The 22,383-nt window shown below is 42.3% G+C and overlaps 1 protein-coding gene and 1 long non-coding RNA gene across 2 annotated transcripts; one reads left to right on the forward strand and one right to left on the reverse strand.

Moving 5' to 3' along the window:
• Positions 1–511: 511 nt before the first annotated feature.
• LOC118981255 (uncharacterized) lies at positions 512–22,167 on the forward strand. The gene is made up of 3 exons (XR_005065309.1): positions 512–522; positions 3,189–3,196; positions 22,084–22,167. It is a non-coding gene; the product is annotated as an uncharacterized LOC118981255 (long non-coding RNA).
• MLNR (motilin receptor) lies at positions 17,088–19,486 on the reverse strand. Its single transcript, XM_037037976.1, has 2 exons — positions 18,452–19,486; positions 17,088–17,774 (listed from the first exon to the last, which is right to left on the reverse strand). The coding sequence occupies exons 1-2, from the start codon at positions 19,371–19,373 to the stop codon at positions 17,386–17,388; spliced, it is 1,311 nt and encodes a 436-aa protein (XP_036893871.1). The 5' UTR covers positions 19,374–19,486; the 3' UTR covers positions 17,088–17,385.
• Positions 22,168–22,383: the final 216 nt, after the last annotated feature.

Here is a 22,383-nt window from a genome sequence, read left to right on the forward strand (position 1 = left end):
TAATCAACAAAACAAACAAGCAACAAGCAAAATATAACCAAAGACACTGAAATTGAAAAGAGGCTGACAGTGACCAGAGGGGAAAAGGGAGAGGATTATAGGGGAAAAGGATGAAGGGTTTAGAGGCACAATTATAAAGGACACATGGACAAAAACAAGGGGATATGGAAACAGGGAAGGGAGGTAGGAAGGGCTGGGGTGGTAGAGAGGGGTCAGGGTAAAAGCCAGAAAACTGTTCTTGAACAACAATAAAAAATGTTAAAAAAATAAAGCCACTAAAAAATTAAAAATAAAATAAAAACAAAAAGAAATAAATACAAAAGTAAAGAAGTAAAGTATTGATAACTTGGTTTTCACCTTAATAAACATATGTGGAAAACATATTTTCCCTTCCCTTTCTTCTCCTCCCCACCTTTCCCCACCCTTTTCTTTCTTCTCCTTGGGCACCAAAATGAGCTGTGGAGGCTGAGAAGAGGGGTTAGGAAGCCAAGGAGGGAACCAGCATGCTAGGGAGATTAGTCAGTCACAGATAAATGGAGCCACAAAATAGTTTCTCAACATAGAAAAACTATATTGAGAATATGGGAGTTAGGTTTCTTGCTGTTAGAGAAAAGATTTATCAAAATGGTAAGGAAGTAGACTAGAAGTAACCCGGATGTGCTGGGCTTGAATTGAAGATATCAGTGTGAACTCTTTTAGAGAGATGGATAGCTAATGAAAGAGCTACAGTTATATGATTGTATGTATATGTACATATAGATATATTTGTATATATAGATATAAATATATTTTACAGATCTATCCTCTAAGTGGGTCTAGTGATAATGATATACCAGTAGCAATGAGAACACTTACTGCATAGATCTGCAGATTTAACTATTAAGAGGAACCAGGGCTCCTAGGGAAAATTGTTTATTATAGGTCTGTGGCAGGAAATGTGCAAGATGAACTTAGAGCATCTTGTTGCTCCAGAAGGTAAAGAAGTGTCAAAGAATGATGGGATATATCAAAGTGATAAAGAAGGTGAATTGAAAGGGATTGCATCAGGTAAATATGAGACAATTTGAGCATTAAAATAAATAACAGATCACAACTCATTGAATAAAATAGAAATTTGCAAGTCCATACTGATATTAATGAATAAACGAATGAATGAAGAAGAGGGAAATGTTCTTCCTTATAGTAGAATGACAACTGCTAGAGGTAGAAGGAGTGATGGAAGTAGGAAATCACAATTGGACACTATTCATTGATGTTAATTTATGAGTGAATTATCAATAGATGCTGAAGTTTGTGTATGGAAGTGTAATGGGAATAGGATATTGGCATAGACTGGGGAGTATCTCCCCACAAAAGGCAAAAAGAATGATTTCATAGTATAGAAACCTGACAAGCACTAACTGGCCAGGTGATTAAGACATCATCAGTGGTAGAGTGTGTTAAGACTGAGCTTCTTCCTGATACAATGCATGGAAAAAAGTGCAGTATCACTTCTGTAGCATTCCCACCAAAAATGGATGGCTTGAGTCTGGTTGTGAGGAAACATCAGGATGACCTTGTTTGTGAGAAATCTTAGATAATGAAAGGCCTGTCCATTAAAAAAAAAACTATTAATGTTGTGAAACAGAGAGAAAAGTTGAGGATGTGTTTCATGTAGAAGGAAACTATCAAGATACAAAACTTATTCTGGATGGGATGCTGAAATAGAATAGAAATGACATGTGTTGAAACTTCAAAATTTGAGTGGGGTCTGTGAATTGCATAGTAATTTCCAGTCAATGTTGATTTCATGTTTTGAATGGTTGAATTAGCATGTGTTGGAGAGTGTCCTTTTTTTTGAGAAATGTACACTGGAGTTTTTAGGGGAAATTTGCCACGATGTCTGTAACCCATCAAATGAGAAAAAGAATGGTGAAGGGTGTACAAATGTAAGAGAGAGAAAGAATAAAAGAGATGGTACAAATGAGGTAAAATGTTGAAAACTACAGATTCTGAAAAAGGAATTATGGGAATTCTTTGTACTGACAAGGTATGAAGTAACAAGCAAAGGATCCATGATTAGTATGATTACTTTATGAACACTGCATTATTGTTGGAATATTTGCTGTACCTGACTTTCCTGATCTTACTGATCCCACCTTACTGATGTCTGGCTTGCCATCTGACTTGCACTGAGTCATCACTGAACAATGAGATATTGTTAGGTAGCAGCTAGGAATGAACTGTGAGAGGGGAAATAAAGGCAGGACCCTCACCATTACTATCTAACAAAGAACTTAACACAGGAGACTAGAAGCAAAGAAAGACATGTCTCAATAACTGACCCAACAGTCCTGAGCTCCATTAGATAAGACTGTCGGGTCTCCTGAGTATCACAAACAAAATAGCACTGGAGGAGTGGAGAGTCCTTGAGACTGTGCTGAGAAAAACGGCTTCTGTAAGCTTCTATAGCAATTGTTCCAAGATGGCCTGGTGTTTGAACATCACAAGCAGGAATCATATGAGAGGTGGGGACAGTCCTTGAGATTCTATGCTGGGAAAGGAAGCTCCTACAACAATTTCACAAAGGCAAAGAGCCTTTACAAAGTGAGAAAAAAGCCTTTGTAGCTGTATAGTATTCTTAAAGTGGGGTGGGGGAGAAAGGGGAATCTAGAAGTCAGCTGAGGTATATAACCTCTGAGTCCCAATAGTCAGTGTACTTAGATTAGCTAAGTACCAACTTGTAGCCTTGGCTCAAGTGCATATAACAGGGGTGTCCAACCTTTTGGCATCTCTGGGCACATTGGAAGAAGAAGGGTTATCTTGGGCTACACATTAAATACACAAACACTAACAAAAACTGATAAGCAAAAAAAAGGTCCATGAATGATTTTCATGATATCTGCCACCAAAGATAAGTAAAAAAAGTCCTCACATTATAACCCTAATTACACAGCAGCCCTTTCGATAATCTTTTAAAATTGTTGAGCAGGTCCCAAGTTTGTGATCACTAGTATAGAAAATGTACATGTCTAAGTAACAAAAGGTAATTGATGTTTTTAAATATATTTTTATTATAAAAGTAAAAGAAAAGAGGGAAACATAAAACTAATGGAATGTTTGACATTGTATTTGAGAAACTGGTGTGTCAATATCTGGTTTGATACAAGTAGTTGTAATTCTCAGGGGGTTCTCAAGGTGCTCATCAGTTATTTTGGTTCTAATTTTACTCTTAATGTATTTTTTCATGAAAACAGTTGCTCAAAAACCTAGGTGAGACAAAATAGTGAAAACATGAATTAGGTATGATTGTGAAGTAAGGGATATTGCCTTTGGAAAGATAGGACCTATAAAAGTCCAGTAAAAAGACACTATCATATTTTTCTGAGTGTCAGATTGCAGCTCTTTGCACTCCATTTGAAAATTGGCAGGTAACATATTTATGTCAACTGAAAATGGAGTCACAAATATAGCAAAATACTGATTATTTTCCCAGAAATTTTGATATCTGTTTTCAAATTCTTGTATCAAGTTGAAAAGCAAGGCTCCATATTTTCTGCTGTCCAGTGAACTGTGTTTAGCGATTTGCCTTAAATTGAGGTTGCCATCATTTCAGTTTTATTTGAAACGCTGTTATGGGTTGAAAAAAGTATTGATAACTTGGTTTTCACCTTAAATACATAAATAAAGAAATAAATAATGTGTTTATTAAATGGTCCCAAATAACCTGGCCAGTGTGGCCCAGTTGCTTGGAGCATTGTCCCATAACTAAAATGTTGCAGGTTTGATTCCCAGTCAGGTTACCCACCAAGGTTCCAGATTGAACTGATGCTTCTCTCTTACATCAATGTTTCTCTCTCTCCCATCCTCTCTTTCTAAAAGCAATGAAAAAAATGTCCTTGGGTGTGGATAAAATTTTTTTAAATGACCCCAAATAGCACAGTATGTGTCAAAGAATAGGTACTCAGTATCATCAATTACTATCCCTTCCCACTTTGTATTTTATTTGCTTATTTTCTATAGATAACCCAATTTCACCTTTTAGTCTTGGTTGTTGGTTAGGAATATTGGTTTTAGCAGTGTATTTATTTGGACAGAACCACCTTACAACAAAACAAGCTGAGGTCCCATGGAGTTGATCACACAGACAAGGTATTTATACTGGATATGTTGATACTGGCTTGTAGAAGGAAATATACAGCACACAGTCAAGACTGCTCTCCTACTTGGAAGATATACCATGAACAGTGGCCATAACTTCTGCACCCCTGGAGATAAGATGGTCACAGAATCAAAAGGGACTAATGGTCAGTGCACCCTGTGAGCAGAATTAGCCCTAATTTGGTCATTTTGGGAAAAGCTATAACCATAACCATCATTTTAAATCCATAAATTAATGTTTCCTAAATAATTCTTAGAAGGCAGTTCTTGGCAGCACTTAAACTCCAAGGAAGCAAAGAGAAGCCTGAAACAAAATCCAGGTGCTCTTCATGGAACATTTGCTTTATTATGCAGGGCAGTGCTAACAAAGACAAATGACTTCTTAGACTTTCCATATAGTGTCTCAAATGCATCAGCACCAGCAGCATCCTCAGAAAACTAATGGTGTTCTCAGAAAAGTTAACTTGGTATTACATAGATTAATATGCTGCAAAGTAAGAATATCCAGGAATCCTTGGAATGTCTACGTTCTATGAGGTGGGAAGGACTGACAAGCCCACTTCCTCTATGGTCCTGAGATGCTCTGCTACAAGGACACCCAAAAGGATGTGGGCAGGTGGGCCTGGGCACCAGAGTCTATGTCCAAGCCCCTTTTGGATCCTCATTTGTGTGACACCCTCTTGACTTTGTTTGGGTTTTCTGAATCAGCATTCCTGAAGATGGTAATTAGACACTTTAGAAACCAACAGAAGGTTTAGAGGGAGGAGTGGGGATGAAAGGACACAAAGAGAGAGAACAGAAAAGGAACTCGTGCTGATGAAATATCTGCTATACATCAGACACTTTATGTAACAATAAAGTAATAGTATCTTACATTATTGAGCATTTACTATGTTCTAGGCTCTGTTCCAGCTACTTTACATATGTTTTCTCATTAATGCTTTTTGGCAATCTTATGAACTGAGTATTATTATCATTATTTCTACTTACAGGAACCAAGACACTGAGTAATTTGCTCAAACGGATATAGCTTGAAAGGGGTGGGATATAAGTGTATATTACTTCATTTATTACTCACAACCCTGTGATATAGATTTTTATCATGTCCACTTTATGGGGAAGGAGACTAAGGCACTTGGACAACCAACACCAACATTACTCAGGAGCTTGTTAGAAATGTAGACTCTTGAATCCCACATCAGTCCAACAGAGTCAGAGTCTGTACAGAACCACTTAGCTAGACCAGAGGGCTACAGTGGGTCTCAAACATGTGTATTCACAAGAGTCAAACAGAGACTATCACCCAGATTCCTGGGTGTATCAGTTAGAGATTCAGAATCCATGGTACTTCCCAGTAGTATTCCTGTCCTTATAGAATTGCTTCTACCAAGTACTTTTTTAGATCACATGATCTATCATCATTAGCTAATATTAAAAAGCAAATTTTTCATACTAGTAAAGGAGCAGGTATAAAAGTTTTATTTGGCTAGAGGTTAACAATTTTTTCTGGAAAGGCCAGATAAGAAATATTTTACGCTTTGTGAAACATTTGGTCTGTCATAGGTCACAAAAGAAGCCATAGACAACATGAGGAAGGAGGCCATGATTGTTTTCCTAAACAACTCAACTCCTCATTTAACTCACAACTAAAGTAACCTCCAGCAATGACAGTGAAATCTATTTTGAACTGTATTTGAGGTTAAAGGGTCTGCTTTAAGAAGTAGAAGAAGAAAAAAAAAACAGAGGAACATAGTCAAAATAATAAAGTGGCAATAAGTATATACCTATCAATAACCACTTTAAATGTAAATGGCTTAACTGCTTCCTAGTGTATCTAAGGAAGAGGGACTTAAATACAGGATGGCACTAAGTAAAATAACTAGTACTGTAGTAGAGAAAAAACAATTTTCTTTTGCCCTCTACTCTGGTAGCTTCTTGGCTGTTCTGCCTGTAAAAAGAGAAACTAACAAAATAAAAACAGTTTTAATAAGGCGTGTAAGGGAGTCCTACAAAGATATGAGACTCAAAGCTGCCAGGCAATTGAGGCTTACCTACCACCCTGAGCTAGGGTAATGATGTGGGTCCAGGGCTTCAAAGGAGAGGAAGGCAAGCCATAGAAAGATAAGAAGAGCAAATGGGCATGCTCTCTCTCTGAGGAGCACACCCACATGCTGTTCCTTTTCTGCTTTTCTTCCCCCACTTCTTCCCCAACAGACATGTATCTCCTAAATTCTAAGGGTCCCCAGAAAATTTGCAACCAGGGGAGCAATGGTCAACAGCAGCTCATCCCAGGCTAACACCCTGAACCTGTCTCCAAGGCCCTCTTTTCTCTGACTTCCCAGTGAGCTAAAGTGTAATGGGTGTGGAATGAGGTTCAGGACAAGGTGGGGGCTGGAAGCCCCCAAACTCCTACAGCCATCACTTGGGGGATGGGGAAGTAGAGGGACCAGTCCAAAGTACTTTGCATATTGATAACAGCTGGCAAGCTTCAGAGATATGTTAAGTAGCTGTGGCAGACACTTGGAGCCAGGGAAATGGGGGTGACTTTGACTCATGATGGAATGGGAGGGACTTGCTGTACCAGTGCAAGGGCAGGAAGGTGGTTCCCCTACATCAATGGGTCAAGCCTTCCCTGACTAACTATGACAGCTGGAGAAAGGCAGAAAAGATCAGAGTGCTGGCAGAGGTAGCTGATTGTGGGAGGAGTCAGAAATTGGGTTATGGAGGAGGAGAAGGGGGAAGATTTAAATTCAAGCATGGCAGTCATGTGGGGCCTCTTAAGCACGCAGCTTTTGAAGGAGAAGCCTCTTGACCATGTGGCTCGGGAGTGGTCTTAGCCACACAATTTAGAAAGGAGAAGGAGGATTTCTGCCATGTAGGATGCTGTTTATAGTGAGGAAGGAGGCCATGTGGCCTTGTAAGAAACTCAAAGTAAGGTGACTCTCAAACCTTGAGGTCTAGTGGAAACTTCCCAGAAGATACATAAGTTCAAAACCTCAAAGGAACAAATTAGAATGAAACAAAATCGGGCCAGACGGAAGCAAAGACAGTGGCAGCAAGGGAATCAATTACAATTAGATGAAATCACATCACATTGTAACTCCAGAGTATTAAACCAGTGGAGAAATAGGGAGGGACCAATTGCGTTAGGGATAAAACTATCAGCTTTGCACTACCGATCTGTGCTTGCTAGCCATCAGACACCCATTCTTGTAAGATCTTGTTTTCGCTGTACCCCAAGTGTGTTTGCAGATGGGGTAAGCTCATATCTTACAGTCTCGGAAGCTGCAAAGGAATTTCTTGCAAGATCCTGTCCTGCTACACCTTGATTTTTACCTGGACTATTAAGACTTGTACCTTTCCTGAGTTTCAGCCTGATCCAGAGAAACACACCAAATGTTTTTCTGGACAATTAAATGGAGGCTGATAAACCATATCCCAGATCCTGAAGGAGAAAATTGTCATGTAAGGCTGGCAACTTGATTCCTTCCAGAGTGACTGGAGAACTGCTTGTGCAGGTGGCTTAAGATAAGGAGACAGGAAACTTTTGAGGTTTTTGGCTAATGGCCTAATGGGGAGCATGGGAAATGCTGGGTCTTGTGGGAAAGGAGGGCTCTGAGCTGAGGTGCTCTGAACCCCACAAGGTTGGAACTTGTAAATAAAGAGATGCTCCTTCTAGCATTAATTGTTGGGTCTTTCACCAGGGTACTATGTGAACAGGCCAGTCTGCTTGCTTACAGTTTTGACAAGCTCTGTAACAAAAGAGCCCAGCCTGGGTTTTCCCGTTGCTTTATCTATAGTAAGCCCTTCCTTGTTTCACTGTTCCCAGTTTTAACAAACATACACTCAGTATGTTCACTTGGACTCATGTCATGAAATCTTTCCGGAAAAAAAAAAGAGCAAATGTTTAATAAGCAATGTTTGCCATGCCATGCAGGTAAATCTCTCAGCTCTCTTACAACTACAGGCTCCTTTTCTAATTTCTTTTAAGCGATTAAGAGGGAGGTAGAAAGCTTTTCCTGAATTTGCTGAGTCTTGCTTTTCTTAAGGTCAAAATAGCCCACATGCTAAAGCAGCACGTTTTGTTATCACACTAAAGGAGTCCATTTACTTGCATGCATCAAAGCCCCATCAAAGGTGTTGGTAAACCAAATAAATAAATAAATAAATAAGGATTTATTAGTTGTGGAAATGGCAGCAAGTCCAAAGTCACAGGTAAGCTCAAAGACCTGGCTCCCAGATGGCTTCCCAGGGATGGGTTATACAGAAGAAAATTATTACTTTTGGTGGCTAAAGGAGGAGGGGTCATGGGCTCTACTGATTGGTTGGGGCCAGGGTGGAGAGTAGTTGATCACTGTATCAGGTCCTGATGTCAGCCACGGCAATGTTTTGTCTGGTGTCATGGGCTTGGGGCTGAAACACAACTGAGGTCAATATGTTATCTTGAGCTTGATTGAAACTGATTCTGTGGTCAACAGATCTGAGCTTTTGGTCTTACGATAGTTTGATACTGACCAGAATCTGATGTCCTAAGGGCTTTATGATTAAGGAAGGGAGTGAATAGATGGAAAGGAGAAAGGGTCATATTAAAGAAATAGAATTTCTGCATGGTTACAACTCTAAACCCCCTCAACACCCAATTAACTTTCTTTAGGCTGATTAAACTATAGTATCTTTGGGGTTAACTTTTCTACTAGGCTTAAAATCCTAACACTGTGTCAGTTTCTTCAAGGTAATCTCTCATCTTACAGGACTATAAATTGTCATTGCTTCTATCAGTTGTATGTTATTCATTTTAAAATAAGAACTGTAACAACAAACTTTCATCCTGCCAGAGTATCAAATGAAAGTCCCATTCAACATGGTCCAGCTTTTCTTCAAGCAAACATATTATTTTCTAATAACAGAAAATGTGTAGCAAAAATAAAATCAGGTAATCACCATTTTATCATTTCCCAAGTGTTGGATAACTTTTCTCATTGATATTATATGAAAAAGCCCTATGACATTCAGCACTGTTGTAAAGATTGTTGTTGAGGACATGTGTATAGATGTAGGTATAAACAAAGCTAACCCCATATTTGTATCCCAAATTAAAGTTTCATGCTGTGACCTTTGATGAACTTCACTGACCTTAGCAAGAATTTCAAAGCTTTGTAGTTCTTGATTACCTGTGTTTCTTAAAATGTAGCCATAAATATTTTTGTTAGTAACAGCTGGCATGCCATGACAATGGAGATAAATGTCTAACTGGTGATAGTATTGACTATAAACAATCATCTATCACAAGACCACCAGGAGGTATGACCCCTAGAGCAACTGCATTCTTCGTCCCTTTGTCCTCATTAGTCATTAGTGTTAAGGTAGTTAGTGACATGAGCTGTGAAAGAATTCACAAAGAGAAGAAAGTGTAGAGAATAAAGTTTTTATTCACTCTCCAAGAAAGGAGAGGGGCATGGTGTAGAGAGATACACCGGCACTGAGGGGTGGGGGCTTTGAGTTCTATTGGATTATAACTAGATTTTAAAAAGGTGGGGGCATGGCTGTTGTGTGGCCCCTAGGCTGTTGAGGCATGATAACAGAGGCTGCAGTTTGTTCCAGTGTTATCTTCTGCCTGTGGCTGTAGGGAGTGGTTAGTTCTTTTCATGCTTTCTGGTATTCCAGTCCTGAGGGAATAACCTCAGAAGAGTAAAATGGAAGTCAAGTTTAACAAGGTCACAGGCCTGCTCAGCTAATGGTGCCACAATCGCAAATGACTCTAGCTTTACCTTTTCAATTAGTACCTGAGTTAAACTATATGAGTAAATAATGTACTATAACAGGAGTTTGTTAGTGGAGAATAATATGCAAAACTGGGCTGGTTGTCTGCTCAGACCCAATTTTCCGTAAGAAAATTACCATATAATAAATTCTATTACATTCCATGGAATCATCTTTTGGTCTAAAAACACTGTAACAGTGTGCAGCCAAGGGAGAGCCCACAAATGGGGATTTGTAATGGGGTCCAGAACTCAGGCTGTCCAGGAAATATTAGGAATATACATATATATATATATATATATATATATATATATATATATATGATGTTCTAACTTCCACAAGTCTGAACTGAGGGATGGGATGATGGAGCAGGGCCATTGAGAGCTGTTTCAAATAGCAACAGCTTTGTAGCTAACCTCTGGCATGGTCATTTCACATACCTATAACCTTTAACTGGTTTTATAGATATGTTAAATAGCTGTGGCCATGCTTTGAGCCAGGGGGATGGGAGTGAATTCAATCCATGAGGTAACTGGGGGGCAACTCCCCCTGGTTACAGCCCCTGCATGAGAGCTTGGAGATGACTGGCTCCACACCATGGGTCCACATCTGCCTGGACTTATTATGGCAGCCCAGTAAAGCTGGAAAAATATGGGAATGCTGGCAAGTATAACTGGTTGTGGGAGGAGTTGGAAATGGGGCTGCAGAGGAAGATTGGTGCTGGGATTTAAATCTAGGTGTGGGAGCCATGCTGGGGCTTTTTTGGGACCATGAGTCTTTGGTGAAAGTTGGGATTGTACAACTTTAGGGTGCGCCCTTTTTGCTATGTGGCTTAGGAAGCAGGAGAGATTTTGCCTTGAAGAAAAGGGGTGAAAGGCTTCTTGATGGTGGGCCATGAGAAGGTGCCACATGGTTTTGGATTAACTGTAGAATATGGCAGTGACACAGCTGATGGTGCCAGAACTGAGGGGCTGCCTGAACCATGGACTTTTTCTTCTTTCCCTGAGATACAATACCCTAGACTGGGCAAAGGGGAGAAGGAAGGACTGTGCATTTTTGGGTATTCTAAAGGACTGCAGTATTTTTAATGGAGACATTAAGTCCTTACTCTAAGTATAACTTCTTATAAATAATCTCTTCCCTTTTTACCAGTCTCTGGCATTGAGAGATGTCTTTCCCTAGTGGCAGGCAAGGTAAACTTAGTATGGCAGGAGACCCCTGGAGCACAAGGGTGGTCCATTTAGTAATAGTGTATCATTCGTCCCCTGCAAGGGTCTATTCTGTAACAACACCTCATTATGGTGGCCTGTATACATTTGCACCACCATCAAAAAACTTGATTTTCTATCTCACAGGATGTCATCTTGTAATGGAGTAGGTCAGAGCATGGGTCACTTGGAAAGAAGGGGAACCCCACTATCCCCCTAAATCTGGAAAAAGGCAGGAGGGTGTGAAGGAAGAATGCCCACAGATGGGAAGGCACATAATTTGATGAACATTGCATAACAAAGGAAGATTAAGAGCCCATGCCTTCTTGAAGGGAGGGGCTGCGGAAGAAGGCTGTTGCCCAGGGCAGAGTGACTCATGACTGAGAGGTGGGAGAGAGCTCATACAGTGCCTGCCTGAGCTTCAGGGGCCACATACCCACCATGGATGCACGTGTGTGGCTAGGATACTCTTGCCCTGACTAAAGATGGCAGCTGAAAGAGGGTCAAAGACACTGGGGAGCTGACAAAACTGGTGGATACTAATGCACCATAGGAAGAGCCAGATGTTCAGCTGTGCTGAGAAACACAAGGTGTGTTTGTTGGGCTAGAGGTGTGGAGGCCCATTGGAAACATCTAATGGCTTGGGGGTAGATTTGAGAAATCTACATTTTAACAAGATTCCAGGTGATGCTAATACACTGGTCTGTGGATCACATTTTCTACAGCAACAATTTACAGTAGAGGTTCTCAGAGGGTGGTTCCCAGACCATCAAAATCAGCACCACTGGAAACTTGGGAAAAATGCACATTCTAGGGCCCCAACCCAGACCTTCTAGATCAGAAACTTGGGGTGGATGTTCATATACAAAGACCCAAAGAAAAACCTGAGACTCAAAATCTACCTCTGAAAGCAGAGGACAGGGAAAGACTACAGAAGGGGGCTGGCCACTTCAATGTGGTGATTAATAGAGTTTATTAAAGAAAGCTCACATACAAGGTGGGCAAATACAGTACAAAGTGGCCCCTCATTTCTTGGCAGGTGCTAGAAAATTATGTAAAGTAAAGGTGTGGATAGTTTTAAGTACAAGTATGTTAATGCTACCAGGTATAGGAATTACTTTACATGCTTGACCAAGTTAGGAACTTATTCCAGGAATCAACACATAGCAGGAGGCAGGGGAAGGATGCTTATTTGTCAGAATGAACATGAGTTACCATCGGACAGTCTCTAAGGGGGGTTTGCAGAAAGCAACATCCATTCTGGCCTGGGGACAGATGGTGATTGGGTCATGGAACTGCATCTCTTTTACAGTAGAGTCCAGCAGAGTGTTTTAGCCCAGGGGTCCCTAAACCCCAGGCCAAGGACCAGTACCAGTCTGTAGCCTGTTAGGCACTAGGCCGCACAGCAGAATGTGAGCGGCAGGCTAAGTTTTGCTCATGTTACTGCCTGAGCTCTGCCTCCTGTCTCCCCCATTCCAACCGCCAGAACCCTATCTCTCCTACCTCCACCAATCCCCTCCCCAATCCCTTGTTGTTGGAAGAACAATTGTCTTCCATGAAACAGCCCCTGGAACCATAAAGGTTAGAGACTGCTGTTTTAACCCACCCTCCAGATGATTCTTATGCATGCTCTAGAGCAACTTTTTGCATCTCATGGCACACATAAACTAATTACTTAAATTCTGCAGCACACCAAGAACATATATATTGATTCATTCATTCCAGACAGTTCTTGTTGTGTTGGCTGTTGTCCTTTTTTTTTAAATGTGATGATCTAAGGAGAAAGAGGTCAGTACCCCTGACTAAATAGCAAGTATTGCATGTTTTAAAAATTCTATAGGCATTACTATTGAAAATCATTGCTCTAGAGAATTTGAGAACCATTGCCCTAGAATTCCAGAGGGAAGGAATCTGACCTATTATTGTGGGAGTAAGACAGAATCAAAGAAAGATCACCTTTGGTTCTATTTATGTTCCAGGTATGAACAATAAAATTAAGATATTGTAATCTTGAAATCTGCACTTACTTGCTTATTAAATTTTTTGTCCCCATATCATCACAAGTAGTAGAACTTAGAACATTTTTAGATATTTGGAAAGTGCACATGCACCACAAAGGTAAGAGAAAAGAGATGACAGGCTGTGGTCCTGGTACAGATGCAGGAGGGCATGCCTAGGGCTGGGGATTAAGGAAAGGGAAAGGGAAACCAGTTGCTCTGAGGACACCATAAAATGGCTAGAGGTCTTAGTGAGAGGATATGTTGAATATGGTAATAATTGCTCCAGTGTCACCACACTAACCCACGACTGCCTTAATGCCTAGATTATGGCAGACAACTGGTCTCAACTGGTCTCTCAGGCTCAGGTTCTACCCCACCCCCCATGGTGAGGCGTTTTGTAGACTCCAACTCCTGCTTACACCAGGTACTCTTGCTTTCCCCCTCTCCTTTTTGCTACAAGCCCCTTTGTCTACTTCCTTCAGCACTCTCTCCCTGTGTGCACCTTTTTTGCTCTTGTCTTGTGCCTTCCCTTATGCTGGCTAGTCACAGAACAGACATTTTAGTCATCTGGTAGCTCAGCCTCCATCTGTTGGTCCTGGGGTATAGATTCTTGTCCTCTCCCTTGCATCCAGTTAAATTCAACATACATTGTTTACCTGGGCAAGAGATGCCAAGGGGGAATAAAACACAGTCTGTTCTTAGGAAGCAAGTTACAACTCCTGGGAACTAGCCACCACCATGTAACTAAGTGCCATGAAAGAGACTCCAGCCCACACTCAGTTCTCCTATTCTGGCTGGCACATTTTAGCCTATAAAATTACACATGAGTCCACTAGTCTTCAAAAGGTGTGTGCTGCTTTCCTACTAAGTTTTTTTAGTAGAGTCAGCCTCTGTCACTTCCTTGCATCTTACACAGAGCCTGAAACACACTGAGTGACCACAAAGCATGCCCGTGGAGCTCATGCTTGCTGTATGACAAATGTCCTTATGCTTCTGGTAGAAGAAAAGCTGATATTGGAAGGTTGCTCAGAGATGATCAATGTCTGTGTAATATTTAGAGTTCAGAGTCTTTAGAAAGTTGGCTCACAATTACAAATTGCCTTACATCTATGTTTAAGAAAAGCCTTTTTTAAAGCACCACTTGAAAACACTTGACCTGTTCAATCACTATCACTCATATACAAAAAGCTTCCACATTCTGGCCAATGTTACTATAACATGAATAGAAATGGCCAGGAGAGGCCATGTTCAAACTTTAAACATTGTTAACATGCTGCTCTCATGTCCTCTTGAAGACCTGGTACAGAAGGCTTTTGGCTCCTAGGATATGCTATGCAATAGCTTCTTTGAATATTTCCTTCAGAAGTGAAAATGTCTCATGAAGAAAAAAGGACGAATGTCTGTGTGGAAGATACTAACCTGATATTTGGCAGGTCCGTTTGATGTAAGTGCTTTTATTAACCTGTGAGCTGAGTCCGTGCTTACTCCAAAAGGCACAATCACACTCCAAACCCAAAAATGCATTAAAAAGTTGATTGATTTGTATACCATGACATGAGCTAATTTTTCTAGTGTATTTGGTCATACACATCTAGCACTTAGCGGTTGCTTGGTAAACATCTGCTAATTGAATTCATGAAACACAAACCCTTCCCCAAGGTTGGTGCCTCACACAACACAAGCCATGTGGCCTGTAGAAGGGAGAGGAGCCTAAAAGAGAACCTTGTAGGGATGCCAGCACAGGGCTCTGTCTGCATGCAGGGAGAGATTCTGAGGCATAGTCTCTGTGATACAGCCCTGGAGAGAAGGAAGGCCCAGGACTGAAACCCACAGTCTGCTGTCCCTCCCCAGTTGTGTTCCAGGACTCCTCTCCCTCTTTATAGCCAGTTATAATTGTAGGAGAAGAACACCATCTGCTGGGGTGCAGAATAATTTTTCAAATATTTTTGACCATGATCCACAGTAGGAAAACATTTTATTTTGTGAACCAGGAAAGACACCAACCAACATATAATTAAAACAAAGGTTTCACAATACAAGTTACTTTTACTATACAGGATGTGCTGATTCTAGCTCACTGCTTCCCATTAGAGAAAAATGTGGCCTATTCCACTGATTTCACGATCCACTAATGGGTGAAACCAGCATTTTGAAAACAACCACACAGTGATCCACTGGAAGGATGGGCTCAGGCACTCCATCTCAGGGACCCTTCAGTGAACGAAGGGTGATTCTCCCTCAGGCCCATACCACGTAACACTTTCAAATCACAGGAGAGTGAGAATTTGAACAAGAAAGCTTCAAGAAGAGGTTTTTCTGTCTATATCTAAAATATTATATTAAAAATAAAATATAATAACATTCTTAACCATGACCTTCCCATAGACCGTTTTCAAATAATCTTTGAAAATCTACACAACAGAGTTTAGGGACTGCTGCCCCAAGTGGCTGCTCTCTGCTTCTTCCACTAATAGGGAGAAATACATCCTAGAGGAGAGACTTCTTCACTGATCCATGGGAGGGCAGGGTCAGAGAGTTAGGACACTTCAAGGGGACTTGAAAGCATCACCCTGCAGGAGTAATCTAGTGCCAAAGCAGAACTTTTCCAGCATGTTGAGTGATCCTTGTTTACTTGTACTTTACAACTGAGCAAGTTGTAACCTCCAGGGGGCGCCATTCACACAGACCATGTCGTGAATGAGGGCCTCTGGGAACAGGTTTAAGTTTCAAACTGTAAAAAACAAAACAAAGTTACAGAGTTGTTGGTCAAAATGTCCAACATTCTCTTTCACCCTTGACATACATAGAAACCAAAACAGCATGGTACTGGCATAAAAACAGACACATAGATCAAGGAACAGAACAGAGTCCAGCCCTGGCTGGTATGGCTCAGTGGACTGAGTGCCCCGCTTTCCAAGCAAAGGGTCACTGGTTGGATTCCCAGTCAGAGCAGGTGTCCGGGTTGCAGGCCAGGCCCCCAGTAGGGGGCATGTGAGAGGCACCCACACATTGATGTTTCCCTCTCTCTCTCCTTTCCCCTCTCTAAAAATAAGTAAATCTTAAAAAAAAAAAGAATAAGGAGCCCAGAAATAAACCCACACCTTTATAGTACATTAATATTCAACAGAGAAAGCAAGGAAGCATCTGATGGACCAAAGATAATTTATTCAATAAACAGTGTAGGGAAAAATGGACAGATATGTGCAGAAAAATGAAACTAGACCACCTTGTTATACTACACATGAATAAATCCAAAATGGATTAAAGACTTAAATGTTAGACCTGAAACCATAAAAATCCTAGAATAAAAACATAGCAAAATCATGGACATAGCTTGTAGCAGTATTTTATCAGATATATCTCCCCAGGCAAGAGAAACAGAAAAAGTAAACAAATGGGACTACATCAAACTATTTTTCACAGAAAAGGAAAACATCAACAGCAATTTAAAAAAACCCACAGAAATGTTAAAGGGACTTATGTAAGAAAAAGAAGATCAAAACTGTGAATGGTAAAATGACAACAAACTCACAACTATCAATAACTGCACCTAAAAAAAAAAACTGAGCAAACGACTAGAACAAGAACAGATTTGCAGAAATAAAGATTACATGGAGTGTTATCAGCAGGGAGGTGGAGGGGGGAGAATGGGGGAAAAGTACAGGGAGTAAGAAGCATAAATTGTGGGTACAAAATAGACTGAGGAAGGTTAAGAATAGTATGGGAAATGGAGAAGCCAAAGAAATCGTATGTATGACCCATGGACATGAACTAAGGTCGGGGAATGATGGTGAGAGGGTGGTACAGGGTGATGGGTAATAAGAGGGAGAGGAAAACGGGGCAACTGTAATAGCATAATCAATAAAGTATATTAAAATTAAAAAATATTTTATTGGATCAATGCTGTCATTATCCTCGGTTCCCTGTATATACACCATTATATTTATATTCAAAACATAAAAACAAAATACACCTTTGATCTCATCTCTCTGTATCTTATTAAATGTAAAATGAGCAACCATATTTTCAAAGACTAGGAGAATGAAGACTTGTAAAACCTCCCAAGAGCACATTCTGTGAGGTGGGATTTTATGAGGCTAAAATGATCATATCTGAGGCGGTAAATGAAAAAAATACACACAGAAAGATTGGTACACTTTCTTTTTGTAACTAGGTTGAAAAACAATCATGTTGACAAGTTACTGGACAATTTGCTAAATATCAACCACTTTCTAATTCCTCCCAACAGCATTAGTTCCCCCTTTCAGTCCTATGACCTACAGACCTGTTTTCTCTGAAGTCCCAGAACTGTGGGATGACGCAATTTGGTTGGCCATGATTGTGGCAGGCGGCGATATGCTGATGATGGTGTAGGTGTAGCCAGCTGCGTTTCCTCCTGTGGTCCCCTCTGTGTTTCTGCTTCTAATGAAACCTCTCTGTGTGGACTGTCTCCACCGCAGTAGTTTCCAAGCCGCAGCTCTATACTTCTTTGAAATGAGGTTGTAGAGGATTGGGTTAATGGATGCACTTAGATAGAAAAGTTGCAATGCAACAATGTTAAAGTACTGAGAAAAGTACATCATCTGAGGATCTTCTGTATTTATGTACATGATTCTGCCAACGTGGAAAGGCAACCAACAAATTATAAATGCCAGAACCACCACCACTGCAAAACAAGACACAGGCACCAGAATTAGCTAAAGCGATCAAAAAGAGAAAAAGGGATCCCTGAAAAGCCATCGGAAGTAATAAGTAATAACAAAACAAATTCAGTAAAGCTTTGACCTAGCCAAATCCCCACCCCAGAAAACCACCAGACTGCAGACCGCATCTATATTTGCTTTAAAGCTGAATATTTGGCTCATGTATGTGTTATCAAGGACATAAAAACAGAAGGAGCTGTTTCTCCTAACAAGCTGACAGGTTTCCTTCACCACAGCCATTTAAAAGACAGAACTCTGTTGGAAAAAAAACAACAATACTGCGACAGGTCTTCACAATCTTAATTTTGGAACAGGCATGGTTCACTTTAACCTTCAGGAAACCTTAGCATTAAGAAAAGAAATTTTAACTTAATGTGATCTACTTTATCTTCTCAAGGATTCTGTGAGATCCACATCCGCAGTATCTAGTGGGGACAGGCAGTTGCCTTAAGAGCCTCCAATTTCCTGTCCTGGATCAGCCTGGCTCGCTGATTCTAGAGGCTCTGTAAAATCATTGCTGTTTAGCGGACCTGGGTATCCTACCCTCAGGGATGCCTTAGGGCGTCCTTAGCTAGGGGAGGTGCCAAGGTCTGGGAGACTAGCGGGTTGGTGTATTTGGAACACAGGTGTCTCCACTTACGCAAGACACCGACCGTCTGCCGGTGGTACTTCTCCCTCCCAGAGGTGGCCAGGCCACGCAACGGTCCCCGGTTCCTCCACAGCTCCCGCCCGATGAGTCCGTAAAGGATGCCGAGGCACAGGAAGGGCAGAAAGAAGTAGGAGGTGGTGATCCACATCATAACACGCAGCACGCCCAGCTGGGCAGGACTTGGCCGGCACTCACGGCTGAACAGCGCTGCTGCTTCGTCTACCTGGCGCCACGACAGCGAGGATAGAGTTAGCAGCACTCGAGAAGACCTGAGGGGCGACTCCGTAGGTGGTGATGAGGTGCGTGGTGAGGGGGTGAGCTGCGTGGTGCTGTTAAGGTCTGAGAATGCGTTTACACCTGGGTCCTGCTCAACGCCCACCAGAAAGAAGAATGGCCCAGCAGATATCAGCGCCACGGCCCAGAGGGCTGCGATGAGTGCGCGGACGCGGGCCCGGGTGATGAGAACGCGGGCTCGGAGCGGGCGACAGATGGCGAGGTAGCGCTCGACGCTGAGTGCCGTGATGTGCAGCAGCGTGGCATAGGTGCATCCCTCGCCCAAGTAGAGAGAGAAGCGGCAAAGCAGTGGCCCGAAAACCCAGGGCCTCGAGCGCCATAGGCGGTACAGGTCAAAGGGCAGCCCGAGCAGGATAAGTAGGTCAGACACCGCCATGCTGCCCAGGTACAAGTTGGTGGTGGTCCGCATCTCCCGGTAGCACCCAATCAGCAGCACTGTCACCACATTGCCGCATATACCGATGACGAACAGGCCCAGGCACACGGTGGTCACTGGCACCAGTGCCCTCAGGGGGAAGGGTGAGCAGCGGTGCTCATCGCAGGGCAGCCCCGTGGCCCATGCAGGCTCCCGCGCGCCCTCCTCACTGTCGCTGCTGTTCCAGGAGCTGCCCATCGGCATGCTGAGGTGGGCCAGGAGCCTATCGCATGGCCCCGCTGACGAAGCACTCCTTTGGCAGCTCACGCTGGGCAGGTGAGCTCAGCCTTTGCAGGCTCTACAAGAGCCCGGGCAGCACTGCTCAAGCCCTGCCTCACAGAACACAGCTCTGCAAGGTTTGCTTTCAGGCTCGATCCATCAAGTGACGCGCAGTCTCCCCTCCTGGCCACCGTCTGCCCCACTCTCACTCTCTCCTAGGCCCGTGGTTTTCCAGGGCACTTTCTTCTCCACCAAGTGGAACTGGGCGGGGGAGGGGCCGCAGTGCACCAGTCCCGCCCAGTCCTAGGGAGCGATTTCTGAACCCTAGTGCCATTGGTTACGCTCAGCAGAGCGCTGGCGCTTTTGTTAGTCTAGTAGAGTGGACACCTTCTGAGGGATGTCAGCTGGTGACTGCTTCCTGACGTTTAGGGAAGACTGCTGCAATACTAAAGAGTAGGGGAGAAGTTTAGACCAGAATCTAGAGTTCCTCCCAGATTCTAGTTATGGTTCTACAACCGAGTGATCATGGATCCGCCTCAGCTTTACCATGCCCAGTTCTCTTTTGTAAATTATGGAGTGATGCTGGTGGAGCTGACCAAATAATTTCAGCAATCTCTAATTCTGAGATCTATGGGCATGACCATATCTACTCATCTTAAAGAACAAGGCTTAAGCATTTACTTGTACATTTGGGTACTTAAACGGGTGCTATATTGTACCTATGTACAAAATATTTTACAAACTTAAAACAACACTATTTGCCAACACCAGAAAGAACTAAAATTCTGGGGGAAAGACTCAAACTGAGTCAATTCATGTGCTTTTAATGTCAATAGCTGACGCTGGTTTAGTACTCAGGATGTACTTCATTTAATCATGTCCTTAGGAGCTGGTGAGCAAAGTGGGATTCCTTTGAGATCACACTGACAGCAAGACACTGGACTGGGATTTCAACCCTAGTCAGCCTGATTCCAGGGCCTTCAGGTCCCCGTGATGTCCCCCCAAACTGCCTGCTGTGCCTCCAAAGTCATTCTAGCTTTGCAGTCCTGACCCCAAACACCACAGATTGCTTTGGAACTTTTCTGGGAGTTCTTTAATCTCTTTGTGTGCATGGACATCGTCTCCATTTCCCCACCCAACCTTCTGTGGCTTAGATCCTCAAATTCTTTTTCCCAGAGTTTCCTTCTCCTTTCTGAAACTGAAACTTGGTGTTGCCCCAGAGACATACTTCCCTGCAGTCCTCTCTCACACACAGGAGACATGGGCTTAGAGGAGGCATACCTGTCACCTTCCTCATCATTGCTATTTCCAGCAATCCTAAAATTTGGTCTTGAATCTAAGTTCCTCAGACTTTCCAGTCCTCCCTCATCACTCAGCCCGAGGCATCACAATCTGAGAATTTTATTGCCTGTCTCTCACTCTCTCAATCTATAAATTTTATATCCCAAAATATGAGTCTGGCAATGACTTGGGCTCTGCTTTCTATCAGTGATCTTGCCCTTCACCCCATATCAGGCATTGGCTTCTATGGACATCCCTTACATATTTAATAATTTTATGTAATCTTTTTAAAAATTTTAAAAAGATTTTATTTACTTATCTTTAGAGGGGAAAGGAAGGAGAGAAGGCGAGAAATATCAATGTATTTTTGCCTCTTGTGAGTCCCCTGCTGGGAACTGGCCTGCAACCCAGGCATGTGGCCTGACTGGGAATCGAACTGCGATCATGTGGTTCACAGGCCCGTGCTACACCACTGAGCTACACCAATCTTATGTAATCTTTATTCAAGGGTCTGTGAGCCCTCTTTCATTTCCATTTCAGTCACTTCAGTTTCTGACTTCTCCCAGCATTTTTCTAGCTCACTTTCTCTAATGCCTCAACTGCTGCAATCCAGTGACGCTGGGACCTTCAATAGGTTGCTCCTCTCTTTCCTCGTCTCTCACACACCTCGGATCTTTACCCAATTTAAACTCCATTAGTGACTCTGTTGTCAACCTGTCTCCTGGAGCAGAGCACAATTACAACCCTAGGTAAGCAGAATTCTCTGCCTATCCGTGCACACTCCCAAATAGCTGTTGTTTCACTTGAAATTACAACCTCTAGAGTGGCACTTAGTGGTTCTCTGCCCCCCACCACTACCGTCCTCATACTTAACCCTATTCATTTGGTCTCCTACCCTCCAGACCAGTCTTTTGAACATCCTCTTCTCTCCTCAGTCCCTAAGAAATCCTCCTCCTCACTCTCAGCTGGTGATTGTACACTCTGACTCTCAGAAACAATAGAAGCAATCAGAAGAAAACTTCTACATACTCTCACCACCACACACACACATCTTCCCGCATCTTCCCCCTGGACAGAAGAATGGAGTGGGTGGTACTTAAACCTGAAGTCAGTTCTTCCCCTACAGTACTTCATTCACTTCTTCAAGGACATTGCTCTTGCAGCCCTCTCTCCTGTAATCATCACATTTTCTCCCTCTTCTGGTTTGTTTTCATGTTTTGAGCAAAACTCCTTAAAAGACTTTTTCATGTTTTTTCCCTCCTGCCCTCCTCCTCTAAGCAGAGAAATTGTAATTTCTTCATCTATAATTGATCTGATCTTATTTTGCTTACCTACTGGGTAACCTACTGGGTAACAAGATAAAATTAACTATCTAGCCCAAGTAAAATATAGCCTAGTTGGAGGAATTAAACAGTCCCTCTTCAGGGGTGTCAGGCTCATTTTCACTGGGGGCCACATCAGCCTCACAGTTGCCTTCAAAGGGCTGAATGTAATTTCAACTCCTTAACAGTTAAGGAGTGGTTACACTTACATAGTCCTAAAATTATTTTGGCCCTTTGAAGGCAACTGCAAGGTTGATGTGGCTGTGGTGAAAATGAGTTTGACACTCCTGCTCTAGGCAATGTGCAGCTCTAGTGGATAACATGGGTATCCTTTCCCACACTTTCTTCTTCATTCTTAGCCTTTATGTAAGTGGGTCCAGGTGTATGGAGGA

This window comes from Sturnira hondurensis, unplaced genomic scaffold (genome assembly GCF_014824575.4).
Source record: "Sturnira hondurensis isolate 20B ecotype Veracruz unplaced genomic scaffold, ASM1482457v3 Scaffold0001918, whole genome shotgun sequence".
In the NCBI taxonomy this organism is placed as follows: Eukaryota; Metazoa; Chordata; class Mammalia; order Chiroptera; family Phyllostomidae; genus Sturnira; species Sturnira hondurensis.

Excerpts from the sequence above, each read along its gene's own strand:
- MLNR (XM_037037976.1), bottom strand. The coding sequence starts at position 19,373 with ATGCCGATGGGCAGCTCCTGGAACAGCAGCGACAGTGAGGAGGGCGCG. Across the intron at positions 17,775-18,451 it reads GCAGACGGTCGGTGTCTTGC|TGGTGGTGGTTCTGGCATTT; the intron begins GTAAGTGGAGAC and ends CTTGTTTTGCAG.